At 36.6% G+C, this 21,323-nt stretch overlaps 1 protein-coding gene across 2 annotated transcripts in view; it reads right to left on the bottom strand.

The window, feature by feature from the left end:
• The window catches only part of LOC121327680 (interleukin-1 receptor accessory protein-like 1), a 39,164-nt gene extending 22,154 nt beyond the window's left edge, over positions 1-17,010 (bottom strand). For both annotated transcript variants that reach the window (XM_041271824.1, XM_041271825.1), the window contains exons 1-3: positions 16,883-17,010; positions 7,275-7,420; positions 912-1,055 (exon numbers count right to left, since the gene is read on the bottom strand). In XM_041271824.1, coding sequence (XP_041127758.1) covers positions 912-1,055; positions 7,275-7,420; positions 16,883-16,944 — 352 coding nt within the window. In that variant the 5' untranslated portion in view covers positions 16,945-17,010. The remainder of the gene's footprint in view (positions 1-911; positions 1,056-7,274; positions 7,421-16,882) is intronic.
• Between the last annotated feature and the right edge of the window lie 4,313 nt (positions 17,011-21,323).

Genomic DNA, 21,323 nt, shown 5'->3' with positions numbered 1-21,323 from the left:
AAAAATTGCCAGATGCATGTAGCTGTTCACACCAAAATGCATTTATAACACAGATTTAAGTCAGTGTAGGTTAACTAACTAATGGTCTGCTTAGGATTTTAATTTGAAAAAATGGTAAAAATTAAATTTAGGTAAAAATAGCTTGAAAATGTGACCCTTGATTGAACTCTGCGGTGAACCACTGTAGCTTGAAATTGGCCAGAACTCAGGTCATCAGTACATGAACGTCTTAGATTCACTGCCTGCAGCACTTTCCTTAAACTGGTCAGGGTTATTTTTAGATGACAAACATAGCCTCTTCACAACGGTATTCATAAATATGTGACTTACAGTATTAATGAAAATAGCAAAGTCCATGCCTGTGAGATCTTGGGTTCAATTCATTTTGATTTACTGAAGATCAATTCTCACTTCTCAGTCCGAGGAACATTCATAACGTACAGAGCCAACAAGTCTAAATTAATATTCTTATAGCCAATAAAACATGTGTCTTTCGTATTCCACTGTTTTTATAACACAGTTAAGAGCAGGATTTTACTGTAAGTAGTGAAAAAGAGTTGAAAGGATTGCACTGACGATTTTTTTGTGAAAACACAATATGTATGGCAGCAGAAATGGAAGCCATTAGTGCACGTCATCGTGAGTTATCTTGCAAGCATGTGAAATAAACTCAAGTTTTATGTGTCAAGGTATCAAATCCCTCTGAGCAGCATTTACAGCATCGAGTCAGAAAGAACGTTTTAAGTTTAATTCCAGTCAGCCTTTCAGAGACACATGCAAAATGTTTATTGCAAACACTTTACATATGGGAAAAGTTTTAAAAAGACTGTGTGAGCCTGAATAACAATAATAATACAAATCTGCATCATCATTTAGTGTTTTCAGGAGAAACAATATAATTAAACCCTTACCTCCATCAGCCTCATCAGCTCCAAAATGGTTGCGATAAAACAGCATGAGCTCAATCTTATAGCACTTGTAGAGTATTACTAAACAGACAAGTAGCAGCAGGATTGCACCAAGCCCACCAGCAAGTTCAACTGTGTACATCAGCTCTGAAATTGAAAAGAAGAACAAAGATAATGCATCCCTGACTATAAATGAGCAAAGCAGCATTCAATTTAATACATGCAAACAAGCATACTCATTCATTATATGGTGCTCAGCTCGAAAATAACAAATGTAATGCAGATAACCTGCAAGCTGATGGTACTTAACATGAAAGTTGCGACCTTGCTCAGCCTGAAACTCATGTGTGGCTGTGAAGATTAAAGGTCCATTAAAGTGATAGTCAGAGGGCTCCCAAGCAGCACATCCAGTAAAGGCGCTCTGCATGGAGTGCAGGATGCACCCTATAGCCTGGAGATCATAGGTTCAAATCCAGGCTATGTCATTGCCAACCATGACCGGGGGTTTCCAGGTGGCAGTGCACAATTGGCCGAGCACAGCCCAGGTAGGGAGGGCTCAGGTCGGCAGGGTACCAGCGACCCCTGTGGCTGATAGTGGAGCCATTCAGATCTGTGTTGTCCTCTGACACTATAGGTCAGGTGGCTTTGCTGTGGATCCACAGTGCAAAAAAATGACAGATTGGCAGGAACACATTTCACAGGATGCATGTTTCAGCCTCCATTTACTGAGTTGCCAGGGGGTTTGTGCAGTGAACCAGGATTAATAACAACACAATTGGTGATTCTAAACTGGGATAAAATCATTGGCTGCTACAAAAAAAAAAAAAGTAGTAGTCAGTAGTTACATAAATATTTGCATAACATATTTTATTCTGAACCATATCATAAACAAAACTGTTCAACCAGAGCCCCAGGACCTTTTATAACAACATATCTACTGTAGCTAAGAGCTAGTTCAGAAAAAAGGACCATGAAATGTCCAAGTTGTTTTCTGTTCTTGATTATAACAGTATCACAGAGGCAGTTTGCATTCATGATTGGCTGCACTAAGAACATGTTAACTATTAAGTAACTGAAATTTAAACCAGAACCACCCTAAGAGCTTTTAAGAAATATTACTAACAGCAACAATTGTTTACAGTGTAGTGCGGTAACAGTCCAGTGAGGCAGCCTTGTTTGGAAATACATTATTTTAAAGGTCATAAGACAGTTTTACAGATAGAGCTCAATACCTTTTATATTCAGTTGTTGGCTACAGTACAGGTGAATAGCCTTGAGATTAATTATTTGAGAGTTATAAAATGACATGGTTGGAAATCAAGTACAATAAGTGTGAAATGAGTTCCCGGTTATAAAAAAGTCAAGATACCAAATCCTGTCATGGAAGAGTAACACTTTTTGTTTTGAGGTGGGTTTGAGTTCTCCAATCCCTCTCTACCATGTATGGACATGTTTAGCTGTTCAGCCACACTTTATGGATTAAGTCAGGTGCAGTAGGGGAGAGACAACAGGCAATAACCTCAGTGTGTTTAAGGCCATTGGCGATATGGGAGGGTGATGTAACAGTTTATCTTCTTGATGCCGCCTGTACGTTTCCAGGATGTAAAGACACACACTGTTTGCATGTTTGAAATTGGTGTCTATAATGATGTTTAGGGAGCGTCCCACAGCGGGACAATTAAAACATTGGTTCAAGCCAGCTGGCAAGCCTAGCTGCTGAGTATTGTTCACCCACTGCACTTCTCACTTCGGCAAAGAAATGCCTTCACACTGAGTCTCAGAAGAAGTTTTCTAGTCAATGTGAACCTTTTTTTTCTGCTGAATTCTGAAGACAGCAAACAAATTTAAATTTACTTGGGGGGAAGCCTAACATTTTTTGTTGCCATGGAGAAACGTGGCTAACAGTTCAAGATTTTAAAATTCAAAATGGTTGGGACAATGTTGGGGATGAGGCTTAGTTGCTGGGTCTTGTTTTTACCCATTGGTTGTACTGTAATATAATGCAATGGCTTAGAACACACAGTAGCTAATCAGAATGCATACATTTCTGGGGCCATGTTATTACAGTGAAGTAATTTGGGCCAACATGGCTAGGATTTGTTGATTTGAGTTTCTAGAACTGAATCTACCTTGGGGCATAATCTGAAGCAAATGGAATCTACCCTGGATAGGCCTGATACCAAGACTGAGGTGTACAGTAAAGAGTCACAGCACAAGCCTACAAAATTAATGACTACCTAATTATTTGCCTGGTGGATTAGACATGCTAAACTGACTATGGGGGGGTTGCATCCTCACTCCAGAAAGATCCTGCCTTGCATCTCTGTCAGTTTAAACATGAAGCAGCACGCAGTCCTGTTTATCCTCAAAGCTTACAGCATACAAAACTCTCCACAATAGATCAGATAAGACTTGTACTCTTAGTGGGTTTCCGTCAGTCTCATATGATTAAACTGAAGAGGACCATTTTTCTTTGCCTGTGTCTAAATAAAAGTACTTGTGGAAGATTATGACAAATTATTTTTAAAGACTAGAAACTGCACCCCACTTATGTGCCAATATATTTGACAAAATTCCTTGCCAATTTGAGATGTATCATCTTTTTAAGCGGGGCTGATTTATGTTTAGATGTGCCACATCATCACAATTTGTCAGCTTTGACATTTTGATTCGAGTGTGTTATGGCTCCGCCATGCATCGCAGGGGAGAATGAAGTGATGGATCGGATTCATTGTCACAAAGTTCAATGCCAGCATACAGGTAATCCAAACAAATGCAGCCAAAACTATCTGCTTGACAACGGCCATCTCCTCAGTGATGTCATTTTATCTCATTGTGGCAGCAGCAGATAAGGCAACTCTGTCTTCTGTCTCTCTCAGGTATTATCATTATTATAAGTGAGAATAGGTAACTGCTTTGTACCTTAGAATTAAAAAAAAAAAACACAGCCATTCCTGATTGCATTGTTTGAACATTTACATCTTAGGCATAAACAATTGGCGAAATCATTTGAATCTGTTGATGCAGGTTAATAGTTTTTACTAGTTTCCTCTAGTGACCAGTACTTCTGGTCAGCTCTCAAAAGTGCCATGGAACCTTTGTATCACTAAAATAGGAACTCCAAAACCACCATACTCTGTTCTGTAAGTCCTGGCTATGTGTACAGGTCCTGCATACCTAGGGACTTGTTGACAGAAATGCAATATTTTAGCCACCATTATAATTTTTTTTTAATACCTTTTAGTAAAGGTTTTGTTTATTGTTTGCAAGACAAACCCGATCGATGTGGTATACATAGTAATACTGACGAACGAGCAAGGCCTGTCACCTTTAGCCATGATTTAAATATTCACCATGTAATTGATTTGTTTGCATATCACATTTAAAGTTGTTGTACCCATTTAACACTTCTACTCCAATCAACCCAAAATGATTTTCTTTCCTTAAAAAAGTCAGACTTAAATTTTTATACCTGTAATTTTCTAACTTATAAGGCACTGTTTAACAAATACATACAACAAATTCCCAAATGCATGTATGAGATTTCTATACCAGTTATCCCCAACCAGCTATATTATTTAGCTAGAAACAGACATAACTACCAAAGAGGCCTTTTCTTATTGATTACATACCTGAAAGCACAAATTTTAATTAAACTTAATTTAAATACCTTGCTTGTTAGATTCCAACACTTTTGCGATTTAAATACACCAAAAGAGAGTTGTTTTTTTCTCTGACATTTGTGTATTCATTACATTGGATCTTCTAAAATAGCATTCCTCCTCAAGACACCCCTGAAAATCTCTACCTTAAAGCAATAAGCAACTGGGGCAGCACACCAGTGTACTGTAGCGTAACCGCACAAGTCATATTTTCACTGTTAATGGTGGGGAAACATTCCCAAGTGCTGTACTCATTTGCCACTGGAACAGGTGATACAGCCAGTTGAGGTGATAACTGTTCCTGCAACGACCTGCAAAAGCAAAAATGGTTTTGGAAGCTGAATGGTCTTTTATACCTGCCTGTCCCTACTCCGTCCAAGCTATAGCAGGTGCAGGAGCTGGTTAACACCAACGACCACCAGGCTGCTAACTGTATATGTGAGTAATTTACATAAAGTGGTGCCTTAGGAACTTGACAAGGATCTTTTGACTTCACCTTGTCAGTTCTAACTATGTGGAGTCGCTACCAACTGTAATAACATAAATTATAATTCAAACAATAATTATATGAGGAATTTCAGAGGTCTCAGAACAACACAGAGAAGTTGCACCCAAGAAAAAAGCATTGCAATTATTTTATTACAGGCCATTAACAGTTATTCTTTTGGTAGCAAAATTACTTCTGTCAGAGAAAACATGCTGATTGCTGCTGCAAAAGCAGAACGGTTTCTTAATAAATTGCTTTAGTTTCAAAACAATGTTATCACCTAGGGTCGAATTTGGTTTCTCCTAATCAGGAAAATGTAACCATTGAGTGCTGTTTCTGTTTGACTAATTAAAACAAAGTGCTTTTTCCTCTTTCAAACTGTGGTGTGGGTGAAGGCAATTTAGACTGCAGTAGTTTTGTGTCTAATCATAATGTAATTATCAGGTAGGCTCCAGGCTTGAATCTAGAATCTGCACCTGGCTATAATAACTCAAGCACATGTCTCAGTGGCACTGTATGTCCAATGTTTTGTAATTATGAATTATAGAATGGATTAAAAAGTAATTTACTAGGTTATTTTATACAGCACCCTGGAAAGGCATCATATTAAATTTGAATCGCATGCCACTTGTCATCTTAACAGCACACCCTTAATTTTGATACAATGGGCTCACACATGGAGAGTCTATTTTCATTATCGTTTAAATATTTCAGTGGGACAATCCGATGCAGAAAATACTGCAGTGCCGGCTGTCCTTAATTCAAACCTCACTAGTTCAAAACTGACCTACAATGCATGCTGATAACAGCTGCAGAAACCAAGATTCAATATGGAATGAGCGTGTGAAGCATTTACAGCCGTCCCTGTATCTTCTAGAATGTAACTTTTTTACTGAACACATTTTGAAAAATCCATTAACAATCAGGAAAGCGTTAAACCACTGCTTAGTGTTGGTTTGATCAATTGCAAGCCTTACATTGAAAACAACTCATCACTTCTGTTATGAAGCAATATGACCCAATTCTTTGCAGTCATTAATATTGCATCATGAATCCATAAAATAAACAACACATCAAAAATATAGGGTGGCCTGCATTGCTTAGCTAGGATGAACTGCTTTTTTAAATGTCTAAATTCCAGAGGCCAGAATAATCTCTTGTTTATTCCAAAATATGCTGCTTGGAGTAAATCCTCCAAAAAAAAAGGAAAAAGGCTGCCTTCAAAGCAGTCTCAAAAGCAGAAAGTTTAAAAGTGGAATAATTTATTATGCAAATGTATGCCAACCCTCAGTGTTTTTCAGAGAACACTCCTTGCTTAAGGTAGCCACAAAAACAATACTTCTGTAATTTGGATAGCGGACTGGGAAAATGTTATATTAGACAGAGTGAGAAGGTAATAAGAATTAAAAACACAAAAATGTTGAAAATGATAGAGACAACCTGAATGAGTATTTGCAGATGTAGCCACAGAGGCAATTCTTTACCTGACAGAATTCTGATGTCATATGTAAAGGGTTTTCAAAAACAGAACAAAGGGTTTTGAGTGCAGTCTTAAACATTAGAAAAAATAATGCATGGCTGCAGAATTCCTGAAAAGGAAACTTTTCTGCCAATAACAGGGGCATGTTATCAGTGTAACTACAGTGGAAAGACTTCATTTAAAGGAATCTGGCAGACACAGGGCATGTGTGCTTAGTTAAAGAAATTTACAGAGACACAGTTGAAAATATAAATAATAATATAAAATAATAAAAAATAATACTAATGAGCAATGCTTGAAACATGATTTATTCTACTGTTTGTCCTGCAGCACTGTATGAATACATGTTAACTCTTTTTATCATTGGTATGCCTGTAGTTGGTGTAGTCGATGTTAAAGCCATGATTGATTTACCTACAGGGGAATCAATTGCATAAGCAAAAGCTTCAGACTAAAAAAAAAAGATTATTAGCTGTATTCTTGGTAATGATTCATTGCAATGACCACTGGGCTACTGGCCATTTTGGCATGTATAACTGTGTAAACATTCATTTTGATGAATGTGTAATTTATATAAAATATATAATATTATATTAGACCAACCATGCCTGCAGGTACAAGATATGTAAAAAAGACTATTTGTATAAGCTATATCAATATTTATATTATATCAATGATTGACTGATCTGGCAAATGTGTAGTATGACTTGTAAACTGGTAAGTAGATTGACATTTACCTCTTTTGTGTAAAAGAATACTGGCCTGCCGCCTTCCATTCCCATTTTCCACATAACATGAGTAATTCCCAAGGTCCCCTTCTTCCACAGAATCGATAATGAGGGAAATGGAAACTTCTTGCTCCCCAAGGTGCTCTCTAAGAACTCTGGGAAGAAAAAAAAAAAAAGGTAGCAGTCTGTTTACATTTCCAAAATATACTTTCAGTTGCAGGGACACATGCCCCTTTGTAAGTTGTTTCTCACTTTGTCATTCTGGAAACAAACAAAATGTGTAAACACAAAATATCAAACAACGATAGAGCAACTAAAAAGAGTAACCAGACAGAATCACACTTCATACTATAACAAATTTATATTGTATAACACAACAGAGGTGTACAAATCATGTTATTGACTTTTGAAAACTTTAAACAAATCTTGTTTGTGTTTAATAGAATTGGCTCACAGTCTTTTTATAGCTGCTACCATGGAAACCAAGTAGCAGTGGAACATTTTTCTCAGTAAATTAATTGAAAATTCACAGCTGGGAATTTCCTGCAGAAATATGAATAGGAACACCAGTTATTTTGAGTATTTGTAGTATTTGTTCTACATTTTTTGTTTTTGTACTGTTGAAAAACCGAATACCGTAGAACTGTAGACACACACACTACAACATTGCCTTTTTCTGTTCATGAATTACATTTGAAGCATTGGACTTCCTATTGTAACCTTGGGTTGCTAAAGAAAACAATATTGCTCGTACGAATCATAGAAACATTATGGCAAAGCTTAACTAATTGAACAGCTGGCACCCTATCCTGGAGGTGATATCTGGGATCAATCTTTAAGTTTGTTCCCATTTACTCCACTGCTGGCTGTGGTCTTGAGAAGTGACTGAGCACATAGGTAAAACTGTTACCTTTCAGAGAGCCAGGTTCACAATAGGTAACCCACAGTCCTCTTACAAGGCCAATTTTCCTTACAGTACTGATCTATTATACTAAAACTGTTGCCAGTTTTTGTTGTTACCAGGTCAGCCCATTAGATTTACCCAAATGGATGGATTTACCACCAAGCATAAAGAAAGCCTAGACTTTGAGAGTTCTTTAATATTCTTGTTAGAACCGTTGTAAACAAGAAGCTCCTCAGTTCTTATAACAAAGCAGTCCAAAGCTTAAATAAATACAGAATGTCCTGGGCTCCTTTGGCTGGTTAAAATTTAATTATGTTCTTTGGCAGGAAAGCAGGATTTAACCTTAAAGTAAATTTTGACGAAGAAGAAAAAGAAAAAGTTTTTCCTTACCGACTGGGCATGACGCTTCCTAACCGTTCTAGCCAAGGTGAAGAAGCAGAGACCAAATATTTAGCAAATTAATCCAGACCTACATTATGTCTTGCATTAGGAAAAGGATTCTTAAATTCATCTTTGTGTGAAAAGTGAAAACCGCAGTAACTATAGCTGGCATGCAGCCTTTGTTCGGAAGATTCTGTAAAAAATCCAGCATCTCTACAATAACAGTCAGAAGAATATAGAGCCTTCTCCAGGCACCAGCCACAAAAAGTGTCTTGCTTCCCCTCTTATGTTGATGATATAGAGGCCCGCCATCAATAGTGGAATATTAATATCATAATTATTTGGGGTCCTGGAGGATAATTTTGGTTTCCCACAACACCAGTCAGGGTGTTAAGGTAAGTCCTTGTAATTAAGTGTATCTAAGTAACTGGATATGTATTTCATAATTACTGTTTCTGGGACATGCTCTTACATAGCAGCGTGCTTTCCAATTACATATTCATATAATATAAAGGTGACAGAACTGATTAAGAAAATTAGAAGCATTATCAGCAAAATTCCTTAGGATGCAATTCAGAGGCATGCTTTTCAGGCTCTTCAGAAAGAAGATATTTCTGAGACAAACTGGACCTTGTACTACATAAGCTGTATTGGCTAATAGCCTTTTTAATAGTTATTTGGGAAATAATTCTTATTAGGTACTAAAAGCTGGATAAGTAACAGGTCTAATGTATATTAGTTTCTATGGCATTTATTTAGCAAGTGCAAGAGCAAAGGATAATTTTCTAAAAGGAATAAAGCAATTTTAACAGATCAAAACTAGGAACAAATTGCTTGTAACAATACAGTACCTGCTCCTAGCTGCAACTAAGTTGTTTAATAGCTAGTTTTATACCATATAGTTCTATTGCTTCAAGAAAATATGTGTTTGTTTTTGCACTTAAATATGGCCCACAGCATTAAAAAATCACATTAATTATATTTCATACTATTTCAGTGGTACTGGAACAATTTTTAAAGTGGGGATGCTGAAAGCCATTGAACAAAACTGTAACCCCTGTATATGATGGAAGCCATGCAAAGCCAAGGGGTGCTGCCGCACCCCCAGCACCCCTAGTTCCAGCACCCTTGTACTATTTCTACTACTTGCCCTACTTTTTAACTTCTACTTTCACTACTAAATTCTGTTCTGTCTAGGTTACATTTCATATAAACTTTATATTGCAAGATGTTTACTTAAAGGTCAATTCCGTTTTGATTCATCTACACTGAACAAAAATATAAACACAACATGTAAAGTGTTGGTCCCATGTTTCATGAGCTGAAATAAAAGATCCCAGAAATTTTCCACATGCACAAAAAACTTATTTCTCTCAATTTTTGTGCACAAATTTGTTTACATCCCTGTTAGTGAGCATTTCTCCTTTGCCAAGATAATCCATCCACCTGACAGGTGTGGCATATCAAGAAGCTGATTAAACAGCATGATCATTACACAGGTGCACCTTGCGCTGGGGACAATAAAAGGCCACTCTAAAATGTGTCACACAACACAATGCCACAGATGTATTAAGTTTTGAGGGAGTGTGCAATTGGCATGCTGACTTCAGGAATGACCACCAGAGCTGTTGCCAGAGAACTGAATGTTCATTTCTCTACCATAAGCTGCCTCCAATGTCGTTGTGGCAGGCTGGTGAGTGGATAGAGGCCCAGAGACAGACTGCAGTTCAAACAAATATACTTTTATTATAAACAAACACAAAATAAACGTGCACAAGGGCAAAATAAAGGGATTTAAACACAAATAAAGCAATACAAAAACAAAACTTGCAAAATTAAGGCTTCCAGGCTGGGCAATGCCTTCACTGGATTCACAAATACAAAAATCCACAAACACCAACCTGCTTCCTCAGCTCCCTCTCCCAAATGAGAAGCAGAGGCCTCCTTTTATGTCAGGTGGCTGGGCGCTGATTGATCGTTAATTAACCTAATCAACTAATCAACCCCAGCCACCTGAATATAATAAACCCAGGCAGGTAGGGGAAATTAACCCCATCCCTGCCAATTTAAAAAGGGCAGGGCTTTGCTCTGCCACAGTCGTTTTAGGGAATTTGGCAGTACGTCCAACTGGCCTCTCAACCGCAGACCACGTGTAACCATGCCAGCCCAGGACCTCCACATCCGGCTTCTTCACCTGCGGGATCATCTGAGACCAGTCACTAGGACAGCTGATGAAACTATGGGTTTGCAGAACAGAAGAATTTCTGCACAAACTGTTACAAACCGTCTCAGGGAAGCTCATCTGCATGCCCGTCGTCCTCACCAGGGTCTTGGCCTGACTGCAGTTCGACGTCGTAACCGACTTCAGTGGGCAAATGCTCACCTTCGATAGCCACTGGCATGCTGGAGAAGTGTGCTCTTCATGGATGAATCCCAGTGATGGCAGACAGCGTGTATGGCATCGTGTGGGTGAGCGGTTTGCTGATGTCAACGTTGTGAACAGAGTGCCCCATGGTGGCGGTGGGGTTATGGCATGGGCAGGCATAAGCTATGGACAATGAACACAATTGCATTTTATCGATGGCAATTTGAATGCACAGAGATACCGTGACGAGATCCTGAGGCCCATTGCCGTGCCATTCATCCATCACCATCACCTCATGTTTCAGCACGGCCCCATGTCGCAAGGATCTGTACACAATTATCTGGAAGCTGAAAATGTACCAGTTTTCCCATGGCCTGCATACTCACCAGACATGTCACCCATTGAGCATGTTTGGGATGCTCTGGAGCAACGTGTACGACAGCGTGTTCCAGTTCCCGCCAATATCCAGCAACTTCACACAGCCATTGAAGAGGAGTGGGACAACATTCCACAGGCCACAATCAACAGCCTGATCAACTCTATGCGAAGGAGATGTGTCGCTCTACATGAGGCAAATGATGATCACACCAGATACTGACTGGTTTTCTGATCCACGCCCCTACCTTTTTTTTTTTTTTTTTTTTAAGGTATCTGTGACCAACAGATGCATATCTGTATTCCCAGTCATGTGAAATCCATAGATTAGGGCCTAATAAATTTATTTCAATTGACTGATTTCCTTATATGAACTGTAACTCAGTAAAATCTTTGAAATTGTTGCATGTTGCATTTATATTTTTGTTCAGTGTACCTTTGTTTTCATGAAAAAGACAGCCAGTGCACTTTTTGAACAGATACCATTCTCTTTAGGTTCACATTATTTTATGAGAGTCATGTCCTTTGATTTCCAGTCTTTAAAATTTTTGTAAAGACCTAGCCACTGTGTGTGTGTGGGCAGGTATTACTATCAATGTAGGGATAAAATTTGAGAAAATGTCCCCACAAAGATAATAACTCCTGAAAAAATGACATTGTTGGGATGTCCCCACTTTGTAAAACACCTTTTTAAGAACTAAATATGCCTTTAAAAAAAAAAAACTAAAAATGCCAAAATATTTAGTTTGTTGTCGACTTTCACCCTGTGTGGAGTTTTGTCTGACTGGAGTTAGAAACAGTAAATAAAACTATAATGAGAGTCAATGAGAAGTCCTTAGAAGTATAGGAATACAAACATCTGTGTGTGTGTGTGTGTATAAAAGAGTGCTGTAGAATGTTTTATAATCAAAAGCTGGGGGAATAAGAAAAGTATTACCGTGTGCCGGCAGACAATGTTTAAATTAAGGGTTTAAATCAAGTTATTTGGTACTGTGGGAATAATGATTGAGAGCTTGGTAAAATAAATAAATAAATAAATAAATAAAAAAGCAGCAGTCCTCCTGAGGCAAACTTTCTCTTTGATATCCCAATCTACATCAAACAGAGCTGATTACCCAAGAATGGTTTTGAATGAGCTTCTTGACATTTACTAGGTACGGGCTTTCAGAATCTTCTTTTCCCCCAATTGTCCTTACTGGTGCAAGGAACAGGCACTATTGTCTCATTTAGCTCACTAAATCACTGCATCTGTGTTTTTAAGAAAGGGTTCAGAAAGTACTTAAACACCTAATGGCATCTGTCCCCTTCTATCAGAGACATAAATCTGAGTTTAAAAGCCATTTGGCAACCTTGTTTTTATTTAGCTCCTTCTGACCCTTGTAAAAGTTCACAACATTATGTTAGGATTGTAGTTTGTTGTAAACAAAAGAGAAAGCACGATAAAGCACATAAGAGATTGACAATTCACTGATAAGACTAGTAAAACATGGAAAAAATGGTTTAGTCTTCTAAATATATTTACATTAAGGCAAAATGCTGAATTCACATCCACCATGAGCCTGTTTCCGTAGAGAAATATGTTAGACATTCACTACTTTATACAGTAAAAGGGAATCTGCATTGATTAGTTGAATTATGTGGTAATAAGGACTTAATGGCTGTACTGGCTCCAGAATGATCCCTTAATACTGTAGTTGATCTTATTCCAAAAGACTTTTGTAGCTTTCCTACTTATTAACCGGGTTACTACAGTAATCACCCAACGTGCACCTGCTTTAGCCAGATAATAGAGTTTGATGGATGATTCTAGATTTTCCAGTCATGATTGCTAGTCTTATAACTACTGATTGCCTGAATCCCTCTGGGGAGCTTTCATGCGTAAGGAAGAAACCTCCCACCTGTACACTTACTTAACTTAGATCAAGCTCTGCATCTGCTTAGCAACAAACTTAATTTGGAGCAGTGCAGTTCACCCAGCAATTCTGCTTTTAATTAGAATGAATGCAAGATAGTTTCCACAAAGTGATCCGATAAACCAAATATTCATGCAGCAGCTTCACAATTAAAAGGTTATTCTATGCTGGATCTCTTGACACATTGGATACATGTTATTTATTTTACTTGTTTGTTAATGGGAATTGTTAACTTTTCATTTTATGTGAAGCTTTTTGATGGCTTCAAGGGCTGTAGCAGACCTCAGTAAGTAAAGACCCATGTTGCTCTTGAAGTAATTAGCTTTCTTAGTGGCTTATCATATAAAGGGATTGTTTCACATAACGTAAGAGGCTGCTTTCTGGTTCAGTCTATCTGGCTCGTGGAATGTAGTTTGACCCAGCTTTCTGGAGCACTTAGGTTCAATGTAAATCTGAAGTGGAAAGAGGCACTTTTGCACCCTTGAAACAGAGCTCCTCATGCTCTTGTGTGAAGCCTTTGATCCTTTAAAGTGCTAGTATCAGCAATTATCCTTAGCTTTTGATTGAGCTGTGTTTTTTTTTTTTTTTTGTGAGCGCCTTCACTGCCAATTGAAAAGGCCGGTCGGTCTCATGTTGCCCTCCCCCATCACACACACACACTATTGTAGAATACAGAGCATCTCTGTGTTGTTCATCCAGTGAAGGCTTTTCAGTTGTTTTTTTTGTTTGTTTGTTTGTTGTTGATTGAGAGCTGCTGCAATATGAATGGTCTAGCCTATGCATGGGTAAGGTTTCATTTTACATTTCAGTAACCCATAAGACACATACATGCATGTATTAAACCACACATCCACACTGATTCACCATATCAAGGTCATTATTATAAATGTTTTAGATGTATCAAAAACTAATGTTTGCTTCTATATATGAATTCCATACAAGTTGCACTGGATACCATTGATTTTAATATTACTATACTCTGTTGTATGTACTGCTGAACAGCCTGTTGGGTAGTAAATTAGATTCACATGCTTGATATTCTTCTATGTGGTCTTATTCAGGTTTTTCCAATACCACCTAAAAATAAAAATAAAAAACAAACCCCCTAAAAACTTGTCTTTGTACATAGGTCTTTTATGGACATTTTTTTGTGGAAGCTTGAAGCAATGATACAAAAAATTAAACAGTAGCTGTCTGCATGTTGGTGATATTTGTAAGTCTCATATGCACAGCACTAATGATTACATTAGTAGCCACCAGTTTCCTAGTAGGAAAGCAAGAAATTTTCCTTTCTTCCTTGTGTGGAATAGACAATCTGCAGCTGTGTGCTACGTGGGTGTCTAAGAAAATTAATCTCACAGATCTTTCAGCAGGGAAAGTCAATATGTGGAACCCACTGATTTTCTGTCAGAATGAAGAGAGTCTGAGGCATCATTGTGCTGGATAGGCCTTCGCTATCCGCTGGTTTCAACAACACTGTTGATATGTTTTGCTGCACATAACTTAAAGAAGCACATATTCATATATGATGGGGGGATATTCTAGTTCTAATTGAAAGACTTAGTCAAAAATTGGAATTTGGTTTTTCATTTAATTTATTAATATATTAATGAATATATAGTACTTTAATAAGGACAACTTCACCTGTGTACACAGTCTCAATTTAGCCTCCGGTAGACAGACCACATACTTTAATTTGGTAGTACTAGCAGTCTCTCTTTGAAGTAGTCTCATGAAGGAAAGGCAGTGGGTGTTTAACTCAGAGAGGTGCGGTGCTATTGTCCCTCATAGATTCGCACAAGAGGTTGCAACACATGACAATGAAATTGCTGTAACAAGGTAAGGAGGACAAGTGACTACTTCCACAGCTGTAGCATTACTAAAAACATGATTTTTGTATAGAACAGCAAATTCCAATTAAAATGCGTAACTAAGTAACATGTATTATAACTTGGGCCCTGCATTTTTCACTTGTTTTTAAACCTGTAATTTAGCTCTCTAGCCACACAATGTCGATATAGTCTCCACAGAAAGCCACGTAATGAGCAATCATTAAACAAGCATCCCATTACTTTAACCATTTGAATTGCTCATCCCATTACCACAGAGTACATATTAGAAGATTAATACACAGCACACTGCAGATGGCTACTGAAATTTATTTAACCCTTAAATCCCTGTGAATACATATAACAGGATTTTAAAACTCTTTTTTTTTCAATATTATTTCATTAAACTCATAAGTATAAATACCAGTATACTTTAACACAAATCATTCGTTAAAAAAACTTAATTACATTTCCTTGGTATCTGGATCTCACTGGCACAAATATATAATTCGTCATCAGAACTGTGTTTTTTTGTATTGATTTTGTTTTGTTCTTTGAATATAATTAGGGCTTCTGTTTTTCAGTTTTTATTAATTGTGAATATTTTTTAGCTATTTTCGAGTTTTATGTAATTTCTTTTCGTTTTTAATATACTGTATGAAATTTGTGTTTTCAGTTACTTTCCAAAATGCTTGAGCGTTTTTTTTTTTTTTTTTTTTGTCAAAATGTGTAGTAGTAACTCAACAGTACTTGCACACTTTAGTTGTACCTTCTTTCCTTTGCTGTCTTCCACAATGGAATCCCTATGGTCACGGGCACATTCTTCTGGGTTTTTTGTGCGTAGGCATTTTTGTATATTTTACCACAAGTCTGTTTTAAACCCTATGTTAACTGTAATGCAGCTTTAAATCCTGCTAACAAGCATCTATTCCTGATTGTAATCTTGTTTTAAAGCTTGCAAGCAGAGTCTCCAATAGAAATGTAGGAATGTGCTGTCACTCAGTAGTTGAGCGGGTTTAAAGTATTAAGAAGTCAGGAAGGCGGGACATTGCCAAGCAGCACTGGGAAATGTATTTATTATTATTTTTGTAGTAGGTTTTATTTTTTAATGGGATAGGGTAAAGTCAATGTGAATTGATTAACCATTTCCACAGTTTTTCCAATGTTTATTGGCTGTCCACCGATTTCTTTTTTTTTTTTTTTTTTTTGTATCGGGGGTGTTTTATCAGTTAAAACCAAAAATCAGAAGCCCTAAATATAATGCAAAAAAAAAAAGCTGTCCATAAGGAGCCCATAACTGTTTCTTATGTTTAGATTAAAGACAAAAAAAAATCCAGTCTCAGTTCTTGTGCGTTATATTTTTGTTAAACTTAAGCATCATCAGTTGGTTGAGCCAGTCTTTGTGGATTGACATTTCTCTGTGAAAATGTGTCGATATGAAGAAACACTTTCAGCATTCACAAAATTGGTAAAAATTGACAAATATCTTTTAGCTAAATTGGGAAATACTTTAAATATCTTGCTAAATTGGGAAATACTTATTCTGCATTTCTACAAAATTTGGTCAAAGAAATTCCACTACCGTTTCCTTTTGCATATAGCCAATATCCTTCCATTTCTGATTTACAGTAAGTATCAAACCCTGGAATAGAATCTAACGGGAAGGTTTCTTTATCCAAACTACAAACTTATTGTGGGTCGAAAATCCTTACTGCATTCAGAAAATTGTGAGCTTGTTGAATAAAACATGGTTTTAGTCTGCAATGAAAAAGGTTGTAGTAGTGCGTACATTTTGCCTCTTTCATTTAACTATGGGTATCACACTTCTTTTATTTACTTATTTATTTTACCTGATGTCGCTTTCTCGAACCCGGCTTTCATCCAGATCTTCAATAAACTTTTCCCCTTTCATCCAGTAAATTAAAGGGCTCACGTCTCCACTGTATCCAAAAAAGGCCCGACAGGTCAGATTAGCAGGACTTCCTGCAAGAGAAAATGGGAAAAAATAGAGGATTTTATTTTTTAAAAGCACTGAAAATGTTAATGTTAACAGCAGCTGCAGCCTCACCCTGTCCTGTAAGCTCAGAGAATAAATCAGCCTTGCACTGCCATTGCCCAATTTAATTCACTGGCAGTGAAATGATTTCAACATGAAGCATCTATCTATGCTTGACAACATAATGCATCTGAGCAGCCTATTTAGAATCTATCTATGTTTCATTCGACTTTTCATTAGATACTTAAAATATAGCACACCTGTTTTAAACATCTGCTCATCCCAAACCTTAACCATAAGCTATTATAGGACATATTTAATAATAAATAATATATTCAATGTGAAAGACTGGTGGAGAGCATGCCAATATGCATGAAAGCTGTGCTTGAAAATCAGGGTTAGTCCACCAAATATTGATTTCTGAACTCTTCCTAAGTTAAAACATTAGTATTGTGTTGTTTAAAAATGAATCTGGACTTATTTTCTTTGCATTATTCGAGGTCTGACAACACTGCATCTTTTTTGTTATTTTAACCAGTTGTCATTTTCTGCAAATAAATGCTCTAAATGACAATATTTTTATTTGGAATTTGGGAGGAATGTTGTCAGTAGTTTATAGAAATAAACAAAAATGTTCATTTTACCCAAACACATACCTATAAATAGTAAAACCATAGAAACTGATAATTTTGCAGTGGTCTCTTAATTTTTTCCAGAGCTTTGTGTGTGTGTGTATATATATATATATATATATATATATATATATATATATATATATATATATATATATATATATATATATATATATATATATATATATATATGTATATATAATATGCCATTTTCGGTATAATATATATTTTACATTAAATTTAAAAAGCATACATGTACATGTACGTATACGTTACGTTTTGTATAATGCTAAGTACTTCTCCATATGCAATGCAAAACATACGACATGAAGATATTAAAAATGATTCCAGGTAAACCCAAATAGAGCTCCCAGACAGGGAGTTTGTACCAATTTCTCAATCTTAACTAGAAATTTGAGTTTTTGGGAACAAAATCAATGCATCAAATGGTATGAATCAAAATGGAAATTGTATTTGATTTTATTTACTGTTTACTTATTTGTTTTGTTATTTAGTAGTTATTTAAAACTAATTTAAGAAATGGTAACACCATTGCCCAAAACTAATATAAAAATATATACATGTGCTTTATGTTTTACAAAGCTTGTGTACAATTCACTCCAAAACTGTCTTCTTCATCCTAACTCTTATTCAACAATACTGATAGATTTATAACGCTGTCTCATCTGGCCTCTGTAATATGTACACATCATATTAGGTACTGCTCACTGAGTAATTTTACATTATATGCCACAGCCTACTCTCTGAACCTAACAAAGAAATCCATAATGTAACAGCTGCATTCCCTGTCTGACAGAAAATGATGTGCGGCTTACGGTAATGAAACTGCTAGTAAAGTAATGTGAAAATTAATAGCAGTGAGGGACATCTAATGTGGTAGATGGTCAACCATAAACAAATCTATAATTTCCTCTGAGGGATGGCACAGCTATGACTGCAGTGACTTCATTCACGTCAGGGAAGAGTCAGCAGCAATATTTTTTTAGACCAGTCTTCTAATCATGCAGTTCACCGTTGTTTCAAATACCCTCTGCATGTCCCAGTGTCCTCATTTCCACAAATAAACAATTATGAGCTAATACCTTTTTCTTCTTCTTTTTTTTTTTTTTTAAGTAGACTTTACCCTGCCCCAAAATAGGTATCTTAAAGGCTTAGTCGGGGTCAAGAAAAATAATTAAATGATAATTAGAAAAAAAGAGAAAAAGTTACAGTGCCACTATTGCAACTCCCTTGCAAGCAAATACAGTTGAGCAGTAACACAGGCACAAACTATGCACCTTACCTTAAACGTACTAACAATGCCCACTGTAAAGAATGTTGAAACCACACCTTCTCAGCTGATGTAAAACATGCTAACAAAATGGCGAAAGGGCCCTGGTTTAAAAACTCAATAACAAAAAATACATAGAAGTTCTATAGTAAGAACTATAGTAAGACAAGTGCTTCAACAAGGTGTCTTTACATGTGTTAATTATAACGTTTAATAATTACAGCACATTACAACATTAATAAAGACTTCCAGCCAAAATAATTATCTAAATGTACTACTGATTATTATTATTATTATTATTATTATTATTATTATTATTATTATTATTGGTACTATTGTGTTCTCAACATGTCAGTGTTACATGCATTACCATTTTAAATATCCATTTGTAAACCGCATTTGCTTCATACAGTATTGCAGTCACAGCTGCCATTTGCAATGTTTTATCTCTCACACAATGGAACTGCACCAAAAGCTCTGTTATCTTAAAGGTCACTTGCAAAACCTGAATGCTGTACATACAGCAGTGTCTACTCAGAGTATTATTCACAACACACATATAACAGAGCTGCACTGCATGCACCTAAAGCAGACTGTAAGCGGCATCATGAAGCTGTTCAGGAAAAGGTTATGATTATGATCAGTTATTAGGCTGCAAAGATTCCATGGAAACAAGATGTGTACACATCAAGGGTGGGCGTCGGAGATAACAGGTCTCTATAGACCAGGGGTCTCCAACCCTGGTCCTGGAGAGCTACTGTGGTTGCTGGTTTTCGTTTCAAACAATCTCTCAGTTACTTAATCGAACCAGTTATTGGCTTAATTAGTCAAGATTAACAAGTGTTCCATATCTTTAGCTAACGAATGATGTAAAGACACCTATAATACCTGCTGGGTAGGGGCTGTCCAGGACCAGGGTTGGACCCCTGATATAGACTAACTTCACAAGCGTGTGCAGTTCAGCAAGTATTGAACTGGAAAGTTTAACCAAAGGAAGAGTGTCCCAATTTGTGCCTCCAACAACCATGACTGTACAGGAAAGATCAAATTCTGAAACAAACCAATTCCTCTAAATAAAGCAGACAGCTGATAAACAAATAATATACGCCTTCCAACCTTTCACAAAGCAGAGATGATAAAATGATACGAAGCTGTGTGATAAATAGTGTGAGTAGAATGATAAAGTACTACAGATAGGGATGAGTAATCTGATCTACTGCAGATTGGACACTGGCAAAATGGGACTGCTCTTTCAAAGCACTATCAATGTAGCTTTGATTTGGTATTGGCAAGGCTTTCTGCAAGTTGAGCAACACTGTGATCACTGTGGAACTGTGGTTGTGATCTGGATTGCTCTTTGGTTTGACTTTGGTTTGTTGGGCTTGAGGAGGGTTGCCACCTGTCCCTGTTTTCCCTGGATCTTCCCAGTTTTGCAGAATATGCCTCCCCCAGGACACTAAATTCCAACTTGGCACATTGAGCACAAGTTAGATAAATCAGGATACAATATGACTGCAATAAGACACACAATCTTAATTAGTTGTCAATACTATAGTAGTAATATTAATAAAATATGTTTTAAGAATATAAGTTTTCAAGAAAATAATTTTGCATGTTTTCTTACATTGAAACTTTTTTTTCAGACAGTCAAAAATGCAACATTGTGTCCATTCATCTAATGAACAAATCACCTGTTTCTACAGCATTTTCTCTGGAGCAGTAAAGTGCAAGTAAAGTAAGATTTTCACTTGAACACCATTTATAGGGTTGTTTCCCCCCCCCCCCCATTTCCTTTATATTATGCGAATACTATGTAGTAAAAGGGCACTTTCAGTAATGTTTACTTAGCATGTAATTATATAAATACAGCGTGCTGTCAGTGTGAGGGCTTGTACTCCATTTTTCTAAATGAATTTGAAACCAAACGCAGGCTTTATTATTATATCCAGTTTTTGAAAAAAAGATATGGTTGTAAAACGTATTACCCTGCTGTGTCAGGTTAAAGTTACGATTGGCAGCTTGCATGTAAAGTATTGATCAAACAAAGAGAGCATTTACAGTACAAGACGAGAACCATACAAATCAGTACCTGGTACCTCCACCAGGGGGCACTAATGAGCTTTAAACTTTTACCAAATAACAGAAAGCAAAAATATATGCACATCGGCTGTGAAATTTGTTGTTTTGAATATCTGTCTCCTAATGGGTTGTTTGGGGGCAAGATTGAAATGTTATAAGTTCTCTCCCTTAAAATGTACTCTTATTTTGGCTTTAATTTATTATAAACAAAACAAACACAAATCAACATTACAAGACACAGTCTATAGCAAATTAATCAGTTAAAAAATTCTATATGTACATAAATAAATAAA

The sequence above is a fragment of the Polyodon spathula genome, chromosome 15, assembly GCF_017654505.1.
Source record: "Polyodon spathula isolate WHYD16114869_AA chromosome 15, ASM1765450v1, whole genome shotgun sequence".
In the NCBI taxonomy this organism is placed as follows: domain Eukaryota; kingdom Metazoa; phylum Chordata; class Actinopteri; order Acipenseriformes; family Polyodontidae; genus Polyodon; species Polyodon spathula.
Note: the sequence above shows the minus strand (reverse complement) of the source record. Positions and strands in the feature narration are given on the sequence as shown.